At 34.7% G+C, this 13330-nt stretch overlaps 1 protein-coding gene across 1 annotated transcript in view; it reads left to right on the top strand.

Annotated features, from left to right (window-relative positions):
- LOC150109826 (RNA helicase Mov10l1-like) overlaps positions 1-12719 on the top strand; it is a 422682-nt gene extending 409963 nt beyond the window's left edge. The window contains exon 14 of the mRNA XM_090414598.1: positions 12491-12719. Within this exon, the coding sequence (XP_090270724.1) occupies positions 12491-12568 (78 nt within the window). The 3' untranslated portion in view covers positions 12569-12719. The remainder of the gene's footprint in view (positions 1-12490) is intronic.
- The last annotated feature ends 611 nt before the right edge of the window (positions 12720-13330 follow it).

Below are 13330 nucleotides of genomic sequence, written 5' to 3'. Positions count from 1 at the left end.
TTAACTTAAATAAGTTCCAGTTTAATATTTAAGAAGTGATCAAATACAGCACAGAGAGGGATACATTTAATTGAGCAGTTTCAAATACACTTTCAATTAAAGTAACATTTCTGCAGATTCCATATTGTTCCTTGAAATATCAGTTGCTTTTCATTAAGCACAAAATATTCTCACTAATCAATGAATGAACAAAATGTAGGCAATGGGAAGAGCTTAGTGAGTTAGAGATACTATAACCAAACTCATTCTATCAGGGACAGGAGAATTCAACCTATAGAGAGAGAAGAGTAGTGTGATAGAGGGTGAGAATAATGAGTGAAATATGAATGAAAAAATAAGAGTGGGGAGTGTGGAAATTTTGAATGATTGTGAAGTTTTTGGAGATGGTCTTAATTCGGAGGATGAATGGCGAGCAAGAGTGGCTAACATGCAGAGAGAGAGAGAGAGAGAGAGATGAGCCGAAAGAGAAGGTAAAATGTCTCTGGAATGAATGAGAAGTATGAAGGATGAGATTAGGCAAGGCAAATCAGAGTAGGAGTGAGAAAGAGTTATGGGAATGATAGAAGAGGAGATAATAGAAACATTAGAAGAGAGCGAATGAGAGAGAGTTATGAGAATAATAGAAAAGAAGAGAATAGAAACAGTCGGAGAGAGAGAGAATGAGATGAATGTGAAAGAGTGCTGAAACCAGGGATAGAGTGATGCCAGGATGGCAGGTAAGTAGGGGAACACAGAGATAAAGTGTTAGGGGAGAAAGAGTGAGAGATGCAGGTGAGTAATCAGGAACAGAGTGGTAAGAGATGTGACGTATGGAGGCTCGATAATCCATGTTATCGATTCTCTTCAAAATTGGGTAGAAGAGAATTCTTATGATAAGAAAGAAGAGGAATTTATTGAATTGTTGTGAGACAACTTTCTCAAGCAGTATGTGAAAGAAGGAACTCACGGTCAAAGAGTGTTGGAATTGCTTATAGCGTCAGAAGGGATCTCTGGCAAGAATATGGCTATTTTACCACCAGTTGGTGACAGTGATCATGCTGTACTTCTTTGGGAAGTATCTACTTGTATTGAAGCTCCGATTAAAGCAGGTTACATGTTGAACTACAAAGCTGGAAATTATGATCAACTTAGGAGAATGCTATCTTTGGTCCCATAGTATCAGTTACTGAATGGAAAAATGTCAGCAATGCAAGGGAATCTTTGAAAAAGTGCTTGAATGAGGCTGTATCTCAATGTATCCCCAATGTTCGAAGAATAAATACTTTGGGAGTGAAATAGATGTGCAACCTTATTAAGTAAGAGATCCAAAAGAAGAAGATGATGTGGAAAGAATATCGTGAGAATAAGAGTGAGATGAGTTATGAAATATATAAAGCTCAGGGCAGAAAAGTAACGAGTATTGTGAGGAAAGTAAAAAAAAAAAAAAAGTATGAAAAGAAATTGGCCATGCAAGCTAAAGGCAATCCAAAAGAATTTTATCATTATGCCACAAGTGAAAGAAAGAATGAATGTGGAAGAATAACTATTGAATGCAGATAGTACTAGAGTGTCGGAAGCTAAGGAGATTGTTCAGTTAATGAGTGCCCACTTTGCTAAGATATATCAATCAGGTGTGTGTGTAGCATGGTGCACAGTGCTACTGCTACATTGGATGAAGCATTAGAGGTTCATGAAAATGAGGTTGAAGAGCAGTTGCATAACCTGGATAAGAATTTGTCAATAGGGACAGATGGAATATCTGCCTGTTTGCTAAAGGAATGTTCAGCCGAATTGGCTCTGCCTTTCACACATTTGTATAACTTGAGTCTCAGCTTAGGAATGATTCCACAGGAATGGAAGGAATGTATGATAGTTCCATCATACAAGGGTAGTGCAAAAACTGATGTGTCTAACTACCAACCTATAAGTATCTGTGGTGTGGTACTGAAGATTTTAGAGAAAGATTTGGTAAGAACTCGTATATAGAAATGGGTAGACAAACATGCTATACTCTGCAAGGAACAGAATGGGTTTACTAAAAGAAGGTCATGTTTTAGCAATTTGCTCATATTTTTTAACAATGTTACGGCCGAGTTAGATAAAGGGAATGGATACGTGATAATGTTGGATTTTAATAAAGCATTTGATAGGATACCACATTAAAGGCTGTTGCAAAAACTGGAGAATATGGGATTGGAATATTATCTCTTCACTTGGATCAGGGGATGGTTGACAGACATATATCAAAAAGTGGTATACAGTGGGTGTGAATCTTCCAAATTTAAGATAACCAGTGTGTACCTTAGGGTTCAGTACTTGGGGCCATTATTGTTCAATCTATACATTAATGACATCAGGCAGGGTCTATCATCAGATGTGCAATTATTTACTGACGATGTGAAGATAATAAATTTAGGTTAATCCTTTATCCAAGTGTAAGCAAACAAAGTTTGCACCTGAAGGACTGAGGCAACTCATGGTAAAGGTGGACCAAGCTCTTATCACTCCTTATCTTAGTATCTCCCATAATACAAAGCACATCTCCTTGTGGACATATATAATGCTATGCATTAAGGGAAGGGCCATCACCCAGACTGGTTTCGACCTCTATTGAGGTCTCGTCAATGGGAGCCAGACCCAGAAGTGATGAAGTGGTAGTGGCCCTTCCCTTAATGCATAACATTATACATGTCTACAGGGAGATGTGCTTTTATTATGGAAGATACTAAGACAAGGAGTGATGAGAGCTTGGTCCACCTTTACCACGAGTTGCCTCAGTCCTGAAGATACTTCAGGTGCAAACTTTGTTTGCTTACACTTCAATAAAAGATTAAACTAATTTATTATAGTCTAACCAAGTGGGAAAAAACTTCCAACATCTTTCTCTAAATCCAGAATAATTTAATAATAAAGTGAGACACCTTTTGGGAACTTGTATAGGTAAATATGACTTCTCCATTGCTTCCACCTTAGTATCACCACTTCTGGATCTGGCTCCCACTGACGAGACCTCAATAAAGGTCAAAACCAGTCTGGGTAGTGGCCCTTCCCTTGATGCATAGCATTATACATGTCCGCAAGGAGATACTAAGACAAGGAGTGATGAGAGCTTGGTCCACTTTTACCACAAGTTGCCTCGGTCCTGAAGATACTTCAGGTGCAAACTTTGTTTGCTTACACTTGGATAAAGGATTAAACTAATTTATTATAGTCTAACCAAGTGGGGAAAAAACTTCCAACATGATGTGAAGATAGACAGGGCAATCAGGAATGCTACTGATATTCAGCAATTTCAAAATGATTTGAATAGACTGGAAATTTGGGCAAACGAAAATGGCTATCAATTTAATGTTAGCAGGTGTAAAGTTATGTGGGTTATTCTACAAGAAACTGAAGAGGCAAGGGATCTTGTGTATTGGTGGATAAGAATGTAAAGTTCAAAGGTCACATAGCAAAAGTTGCAAATACAACTCAGAGGATAATTGTTATGTTGAAGTGAACCTTGACATATAAGGATATAGAAGTCATTTTGCCTCTTTATAAGGCATTGATAAGAACACTCTTGGATTACTGTGTGCAGATATGGTCTCTCGAGTTCCAAGAGGATAAAGAAGCTGTGGAAAGGGTGCAAAGAAGAGTTACTAAGATTATATCTGGATTATGGGATTTAGATTATGAGGACAGATTGCGCTTATGTGGATTGCAGACTCTGGTTAACAGGAGAAAGAGGGGTGATATGATAGAGGTCTATAAACTTTTGAATGGATGTTATAGGATTTCAACTGATGAAATTTTTTGTTCTGTGAAAGGTGGGGAGAAAACATGGGGGCATCCATGGAAGTTAAGTTTGTTCACAGTCAAGAAAGGGGTAAGAGCCAGGTTTTTCTTCCAGAGAGCAGTGAGTGAGTGGAATAATTTGCCCTTAGGGGTATTAAGTGCATCTAGTGTGAATAAATTTAAGGGAAAGTATGATAGCTGGTTTGGGTGATTTATAGCTTCCCTCGATGAGTCCTTGGCTCCCTGGAGGTCTCAGATAATAATAATAATGTTTCTCCCCTTTGGATGGTTATAATGCTGTGCATTATGGGAAGGATCACTATAAGTTAAGAGTCATCTCCAAAACTAGGCAATTCCTCAGATCACTCTAACCTCAGTGAGTAACATGAGGGATCATTTCAACTCATTAACTCCCAAATGATTCCAAGATTCACAGAGGTGGTTCCACTCATTGATAAGCAAACCTTACCACCAAGCAGAATCACTCATCTCCTGGACAAAAGCATCCTCCAAAGGGCAGTGGTGTATTTAGGTATAGGCTGTATAGACCCAGGCCTAGAGCAGCAAATTTTGAGGGATGGTGGAAATTTCCTTGCTCTCATTTTTGTAATTATAACATGTTCTTTATATGCCGCATCTACTCACAAGTAGAGAAATATTTTTCTTTTTCTCATCGTAAGTTTAGTCTGTAAGCTTATTGGCATGTAATCAGATTCTGCATAACTATACAGACCGATATATATATTTATATTACGAATTTACAATATAAATAGGTTATGCATGTAAATCAACATGTTCATTAAATATGGGGGCGGCATTTTTGGCGGGCTTAGGGGCAGGAAATACCTAAATACGCCACTGCCAAAAGGTGTCGATAAAGACTATGTCAGCAGAAGCTATACCATAAGCTGACATCTAATGGAATGCAGTGATCAAACTTCAGGCCTTAAATCTGTGGAGAACCACATCAATGGTAGCCAGACCGATAAGAGATACTAAGTAGTGAAAAGGTGTATCACCTTATTATTAAAATAATATGAATCAGAGATTACACTTGATTAGAAGGTAAATTAAACTTGTGACAAAATTATATAATACCCTTCTGAAAGAAAGTATGCTTTGTATTATGGGAATTAAGCAATTGATGTGAAGACATCAGCCTCTGTATATAAGTTGTCTAGTTGCGAGATATTAAATACAGAAATGGTGTTTGCTTACACTTTGATAAAGGATTAAACAAGGATATATATTTTTGGCAAATTCAATTTAATTTCTAATCATTTGGAAACACTTTCTACCAAACTTTCCCTTCACTGAGTGGTGCATGTAGTTAAATATTTTTTGTAGATATTTAGTAATTGTTTCAAAGATCCTTTCCTCTGTGTTAAAATAGTTTGTTTTTGATATTCAATCTGCTTTTTCATTCTTTTGGAATTTTTTTTTCTTTTTATTGTGTTGTTGTAAGAAGAATTGCCGCATCTCATAGGAAGTCTTTTTGGATTATTATATTTTTGACAAAATATTTGTGGTGAATTTCACCACAAATATTTTGTCAAAAATACTTGTGGTGATTAAGTAAATAGTGGAAGCAGTGAGTGATTGTTGTGTGCAGTAGAGTAGAATGTCCTCCCAAGGACTCATCAAGTGAGGGCAGTGATAATACAGATTACTGTATTATCTAGACAGTGATAATACAGTAATCTGCCATTTATCTAACCACATCAGGAAGGCAATTTGGAAGGGAGGAAGGATAACTGAAGTACAGTTACATGATGCTATACAAGAAGTTGGTTGCCATGCAAAGGTCATTGTTTTGAAGGTCAGAAATGGTAAGTCACTATAGTAATCTACTATTATTACAATTACTGTAGTAAAATTAGTGTTAACAAAAACAAAATCAGCAAAGAGTATTTTAGCTAGGTGTCAAAAAAAAAAATTAATAATAAAGAAGAGCAATAAATATAGATGATAAGAAGGTAACGTAGCTTTTAATTTTTTAAGGAAGGACTACATATACTAGAATATTAACGAAAAAACTTTAATCAATACCTTCCTATATTTTGGCACTGTTACATTGCATCATCAGGAATCACAAAATAACAATGATATGTGCACATAGGCATTAACACTGAGCAAATGATGCTGAATAAAGGTAACAGGAGATGGGCCTAGAGTTTTAGTCATGCTCCCCCCCCTCCCCCAGTGCAAACTGAATAAAAATTGACTGTTATGTCTGCATGTGTTGGAGTGTGAGGTTTTCTATACTGGCTTGAAAGTGGGCTGAGTTTTTATGTCAGCCAGGAGAACGCAAGTAACGGCAATCTTCTGCGTTCTCCTGGCCTCCTTATTCACCAATGTCTCACTCAAAGATACCTTAGACTTCATCCAAAACATATTTCTTCTTGATATCTCAGCCATGTTTCAGTTCACCATGAACTCAGGCTATTTCATTTGGCAAGGAAAATTCTACAAACAGATAGAGGAGACTGCTATGGGTCGTGACTAGAAAATTCGCTGCAACATTTTCGCCATAAGATATTTTGCATTAATTTTTGTAAATAATCAATGGATGATAAAGGTATTATAAATTAATTAAAAAGGCCAATTTTTATTAAGGTGAATGTCAAAGATACATAACATAATGAAATCATTTAAAAATTGTGCAAATTAAAAGAGATGCTGCATAAATAATTAATTTTTTGCTGCGGATCATCAATTCAACAAATCCATCAGTAACATCGCTCATTGGAAAAAATGTTAATGCTGTGAAGCGTTTAATTTTCATGTTGAATTCAGCATCTGTTTGATAGCATAACTTGAAATCAATGGCAACAATTTTGCGATATAGATTTTTTACCATATGTAATAAACAACCTGTTGTAGTTGTTGATGTAAATATGTTAGAAAAAACGTTGATAGTTGCTTTCTCGAAGTCAACCATTAATGTTTCTGGATCTAATGATGAACGTAAGCCCTTTAAGGCACTGAATAATCTGCTGTAAGTTAATTCTGATTTGCCAGGAAGGAAAGCAAAAAGCTGCCATGGAATCCTTAGGAGCTCATGCCAGTCCCAAGTCTGGATAAAGGAGGGGGGTTGGTCAGATGAGTGTAGATGCTCTGACCATAAAGAAAAAACAAGATTGTTATCTGATGCATATAAAGATTATTCTTTGGCCATGCTGATGCTATCAACACCACCAATTCATCTCCTTTATTCCAGATACTCCTGGCATTAGTATAAAGCATAAAAATGTCACTGTTTCGATACCTATCATTATCCCCTCCAGACTCCACTGGACTTACTGTTACCTGATGTCATCCCCCTTCTCCCAAGCACCCATTGTAGATAGGCAGTTAGTAATGATGTAAATTTTTCATGTAGTACTATCATATCCTGTACGCCTCCTTGAGGGTACATGGCAGGAATTTGATGATGATGTTTTTCTTATGTATATATGATCCAAAATTATTTTGTTATACATATTATTATATACTCTACTTTTCTTATGTGATTTCCTTGTTTTCTTTTGTGTGATTACTCTTGTATTTATTACTGAAATAAATATATATTATAATTATAAAATTATATGCAGGAACTAGATTCAAAGAAAGACTCTTATTATTTTTAAATAAAATTTATTCAACTGGTATCTCTCCAATAGAATGTAAAAAAGATAATAGAGATGACCCTAAAAACTATAGAGGTATCAGTATACTAAATTCCTGTTACAAAATATATAGCAGAATCTTAAATAGCAAACTAATGAAATATTCCGCAAACTTTATTTTAGAAGTACGGAATGGATTTAGAAAAGGATGATCATGTATAGACCTGGCCTTTTGCCTAAAATTAATAATAGAGAAAAGAAGAGAATACAATTTAGTAACACATATTGCATTTATTGACTTTGAAAAAGCATTTGACAAAGTTAAAAGAAACATATTATTTGACATATTAAAAGAAAGACAAATACCAAATAATATCCTAAAAGCTATCACAAGTATATATGAAAATAATCGAATACAAATAAGATTAAATCATGAGTTATCATATACGAGAGAGATAAACCAAGGGGTCCGACAGGGATGTCCCCTCTCGGCAACTCTTTTTAATATCTACTTAAATGAAATAATAATAAAATGGAATAAAAATTTCCATTAAGGTATTAAACTTTCTCCTACTGTGAACTTAAACACTCTCCTCTTTGCCGATGACCAAATAATAATTACAAATTCTGAAGATAAACTACAGAAAGCTATTTTAGATCTAAATGAGATATCCAAAGATTATGGTATGATAATATCAACAGAAAAATCAAAAACTATGGCCTTTAAAGGACAAGATCCAGCAAGAACTAAAATAGTAATAAATAACAAGATCTTAGAACAGGTGAATTCATTTAATTACCTAGGATGCATGATCACATATGAAAATGAAAAAGATATAAATGTAAAAATTGCAAAATATTTAAAAATAACAGATGTAATTAAATCTATATATAAACCAAACCTAGTTCAAAAAACAAACCAGACTAAAAAGTATACAATACATTAGCCCTACCAGTCTTAATGTATGGAAGCAAAATCTGGACAATAAAACAAAAGACAAACAAAGATTAACAACAGCAGAAATGAAGTTTATGAGAAAAACTGTACGCTATTTGATCACAAAAGAAACGAAGATATTATGAAAGAATTAAACCAAGAACCAGCAATAGAAAAAATTAAAAAATATAAACATATTTTGGATGGAACACGTTCAAAGAATGAAAACAGAAAGATTACCAAAACAAGCCTTAAAGTATAAGCCATTAGGAAAAAGAAAACTAGGACGTCCTCTTACACGATTTAACGATGACTTCTAAGGCCGGAACAGGCCATGCTAGGCCTAAATCCTTGATATGCATGATGATGATGATGATGATAATTATAAAAATGTTTCATTTTTTAATTACTTTCACTGACTTTCAAGGGGGGAAGTTTTTTAAAGTTTGCACAAAGGGTTCATATGCACCCAGCTGCCCTAATCAAAACCTTTGCAAAATCTAAGTATACTACTGTGCATCCATCTCCCACATCCAGTGATGCTGTCGCCTTTTTGTAATAAGTAACTACATTACTAAAACATGACCTCCGATTAGTAAATCCATGCTGTTTATCCAAGATCCATTGTTGTCAACTCAATTCTGGATCCTGATTCTCACTAGCCTTTCCAACACTTTAGCTACAACACCTGACATACAGACCGACCCATAATTTGATGCTTGAATTCTGTCACCTCCTTTATGAAGTGATACACTCTTGCCTTCCTTCTGCTCCTTTGGATCTTGACCTAGTGTAAGACTCCTCATCTTAAACAAATATTCCTGGGCAGAGATATCAAGTCCAACAAAGTAGTGTTATTAATATCAAGTTTGCTTCATTACCCATATAATTTTTGCTCACTCACATCACTCCCTCCTCCTCCTCATCTACTACTCTCATCTCAAACTCACCATGATGTCATATTCACAAGGATGAAAGACCTTTATGAACTGCTCATTAAATATCGCAGCTGTCCCCATTTTCTACATTCAATGCCATCCTACCATAATCATTTTTATTTTTGCTTTCTACATATTGAAAGAACTCCCTAGTAGGATTTTTTTTACTTCATTAGTTAACTGCTGCTCATACTGAATTTTTGCTACCCTTACAAACCGAGTCATCCTGCTTGGCTGTTCTTTGTATTCCTTATGGAATTGATTATTACCACTCCTTTTATGTTGCCTCTATAATTCCTTTTTTTTCTGTATTGCATGCTTAATCTCTTCATTCATCCATTTCACACCTCTCTTATTTAACCTTCTAAACTTTGGAATACATTTAGACATCGATTTTGCCAGATAGTTCTGGAATATCACTCAAGCAACATTGATCTCTTTCCACTCAAAGCTGTCTCCTGAGTCTCTTATAATCACCAATCTTGTAGTTCCACATAATATAACTCCTCCCTCATATAGCTGGCACCCACCCAGGATGCCAAACAATCACTTCTTGGTCACTTTTGCCAGCTGGAGTGAGATTTGACACCTCATTTATAATAGCATCCTCTGATGAGATGATCAAATCTGAGACCCAATCCTCGTGTGTCCACTTTTACATACTGCCTGAGATAGTTGTCTCTCAAAAACTCAAACTCGTTTTCTTTACTTCCAGTTGCTATCTCATCATCCCAATCTATATTTCCATAATTAAAATCACTCAATGATTACCCTTTTCCCATTTGCTTGGCCTAATTTGCCTATACATTTCCTGGTCACTTTCTTCCACATTATGGTCTATAGCAACATCCAATGAAGTATTTCATTCTGTTCACTTCTATCTCACACTACACTGCCTCAAAACCACTAGCACATTTTCCCCTTGCATCTCTACCTTGGGTGGAGATGGAGTTGTAGAGCAGGTGGACTCCCTGGAGGTGTCAAATAATAATAATTATTATTATATTGACATAACTTTTTTACTATCATCAGTAAAATGATGCATTTTGTGCAGACAGAAAGGATAAAAAGGGAGGCAGAGTGCTACACAAAATGCATCATATCCTTCCATCGTCATATCCAATAATTTTTGGATGAACAAACTCAATTAATGGAACCATTTCCTTTCCCTTGTTTCTGATACTTCTAGCATTCATATACAAACATAATGGCTCATTCCTGGATTGATCTATAACAAGTTTCACTAATATCCCTTGTTAGATGTGACCTCTCCATACTTTCCTCAAACCATTTCTTTTTCTCCTTACTCATCCCAGAACCTTTTTCAAATCTAACTGTTTTGCCCTTCCCTTTTTGTCTACACACGCATTCACATTCTCTTGGATCATCAACTAAATTTTATTTATATTAATTTTTAAATCTTTTTTCCTGCTTTCTTTGTCATAGTCATTTAGCATTTCCTGAGTCACTACTTTAGTTTTTGCTAAGAGAACAGTGACATCTGCAAAACATAAATTTGTTTTTCCATGAGGCATTCTAAAAGACTTCTTATAATGCAGCAGAAAACAATTTGAGTATCAAATTTTCTTGCCCCTCTCTCTCTCTCTCTCCTTCTGCCAAATTACTTTCCCTGATATTCTAATTTTGTATTGACTATTTAGTTGAAATATATATTTCTTAATAATCTGATATACTTTGCTTGGATAACCTGTTTTAAGTTGCATATTATTTCTGGCTAATATAAAGAATCAAAGACTTTTCCAAAATCTACAAACACTAAATATGCAGAACAATGATATTCATTTAGTTTTTCTATTACTTGGTTAATAATATGGATATGATCAATTGTAGAGAATCTTGCACAGAATGGCAAACAGATTTATAGTATTTCCTCTCTTCTGTTAATTTTTTCATATCTTCTTTGATACTATACTTTTCACTCTTAAGTCATTAGTGCCTGTTCAAAAAAATGAGCACTTTCACATTACATCTTTACATCCTGATAACCATACTGATATTAATTTTCATACCACCTAGTCACTACCTCTACATTACCAGGTCTCTAGTAACATCCAACAAAGTATTTCATTCTATTCATCTCTATCTCACACTTACTGCTTCAAAACCACTAACACTGTTTCCCCCTTTTAACTCTACCTTGTATGATGGAAACCAGATTTATCACATACTTGTTATGTATGCACTTGGTCCTAGAATTACCATAAAAAATTTTATCCTTATTTTCCCTTTCTTGCTTTGTCATGAATTTCTTTTCATCATCTCGCACTTCTTTTTACTTTCTTTCTCTTTTTTGCTGTGCCACTTGAATAACATTTCAACAATCATTTGAACTCATGTTTTGTACTCTGTTCTTTTATATCATCTTCATTCTCCTGACCTTCTTTACCACTGCACTTTCATTATGATCTCGCTAACACTTATATTATATTTTTCAATATTTTCCATCTACTATCATGCTTTACTGCCCACACAACTACTATTGACTTTCAAAACATTTCCTACATATCTGCATACCAGTCTGGCTTTCTTCTAGTAAATCTTTCACCTTTCATGACAAATACATTTCACACTCATTGTACCCAACAAAATAGCTCATATTATTCTCTCCTAATAAAAATATCTTAGCTTCTGTTATGCATTATACTTTGGACATAATAATCTTGCAAATGAATCATTGGAAAAAAGTTATATTAGAGAAAGTTGAGGGAATGAGGAGAGAAAGACAACATATGAGTTGGATGAACAGTGTAAAAGAACTTACCACTATGAAATTGTATATGCAGAAAGAAGAGACAGGAGATCAAGTGAGATGGAGAACATACTGTATGTTTACAAGAACAAAGTCAGAAATCACTAGAAGGCATATAACATTGACATGACAGTCCTATTTGTGAAAGTATCTCTTAAGCATATTAGTATACACTGCAGAAAGGAAGTCAAAAAGTTGGATATTTCAGAAACCTTGCTTTAGAGACTGAATTTGCAGCTTATTAAAAAAAAAAAATAAAAAATAAAATAGAAAGGTGTGTGTGGGGGGAGGGGGTTGCTATGCTATTTTATCTTGTTGTATCTGATAAGATACTACAAGATAAAAATTATATTAATTAGATAGTGCAGACATTTTTCTCCATATTTATTCTGTTTAAATGTGAATGTTTATATAGAATATATTATTATGATTATTACAATATAGTAAAATAATTTTGCTCATCTTAAAAATTATTTTTTAGGATCCTTATTGGAGTCGTTTAATTAACCACTGCCATCAAAATGGTGCTTATATAGGATACGACTCCGCTGCTGCATGATTATCGAAAATCATTCCTGTATTAAATTTCCTCTCATATGTATATATACATTTTTTATATGTTTGTTATATTTAGAGTAAATTATTTTTGGAAATTAAAATTCTCCTCAGGATGCCACACTCCATGTGGTTTTGTATTTTACATAACAATAAAAATTTCCTCCTGTTGTATTTATTAATTAAACTATTATTATTATTATTATTCACAACCTTCATGGACACTGCATTTACTATCCTATCAGGTAGTGCATTCCATGGTCCAACCACCCTCCATGCAAAAAAGCCCTTACTCATCTTCCTGTTCATTACTTCTATTTGTATCCAGGCATATCTCTTATCTCACACCTTCACTTTGTTCTACCATATGAAAGAACTCCACACTGTCAACCTTGTAACTGCTCCTAACAGTTTAAATATCTGTCATATCACCTCTCCTTCTATTTACCAAATTTTGCAGTCCATATGCTCATAATTAACATTATACAGTCCTAATATCATTTTTGTCACCTTTTCCAATATTTTTAAATTTATCCCCTTCAAATCCGCCTGGGATTTGAAGGGGATAAATTTAACATGTGGTCAGATCAAACATGTATACAATGGAATCCTAGTTCTGCTGGTCGACATCCTTCTCAATATTACACCAATTACCTCACCACCCACCACCTTTTTTACATATACTTGCACAGTTTATGTATGTAACAAAAATTATACAGAATTTATTCAAAAATTCCGATATGTTTCATCCAGCGTTACATGGGCA

This window comes from Typopeltis vanoorti, chromosome 1 (assembly GCF_054136105.1).
Source record: "Typopeltis vanoorti isolate ZY-2024b chromosome 1, IOZ_Tvanoo_1.0, whole genome shotgun sequence".
Taxonomy (NCBI): domain Eukaryota; kingdom Metazoa; phylum Arthropoda; class Arachnida; order Uropygi; family Thelyphonidae; genus Typopeltis; species Typopeltis vanoorti.
The sequence above is the reverse complement of the archived record's forward strand: the minus strand, read 5'-3'. Positions and strand labels throughout refer to the sequence as shown.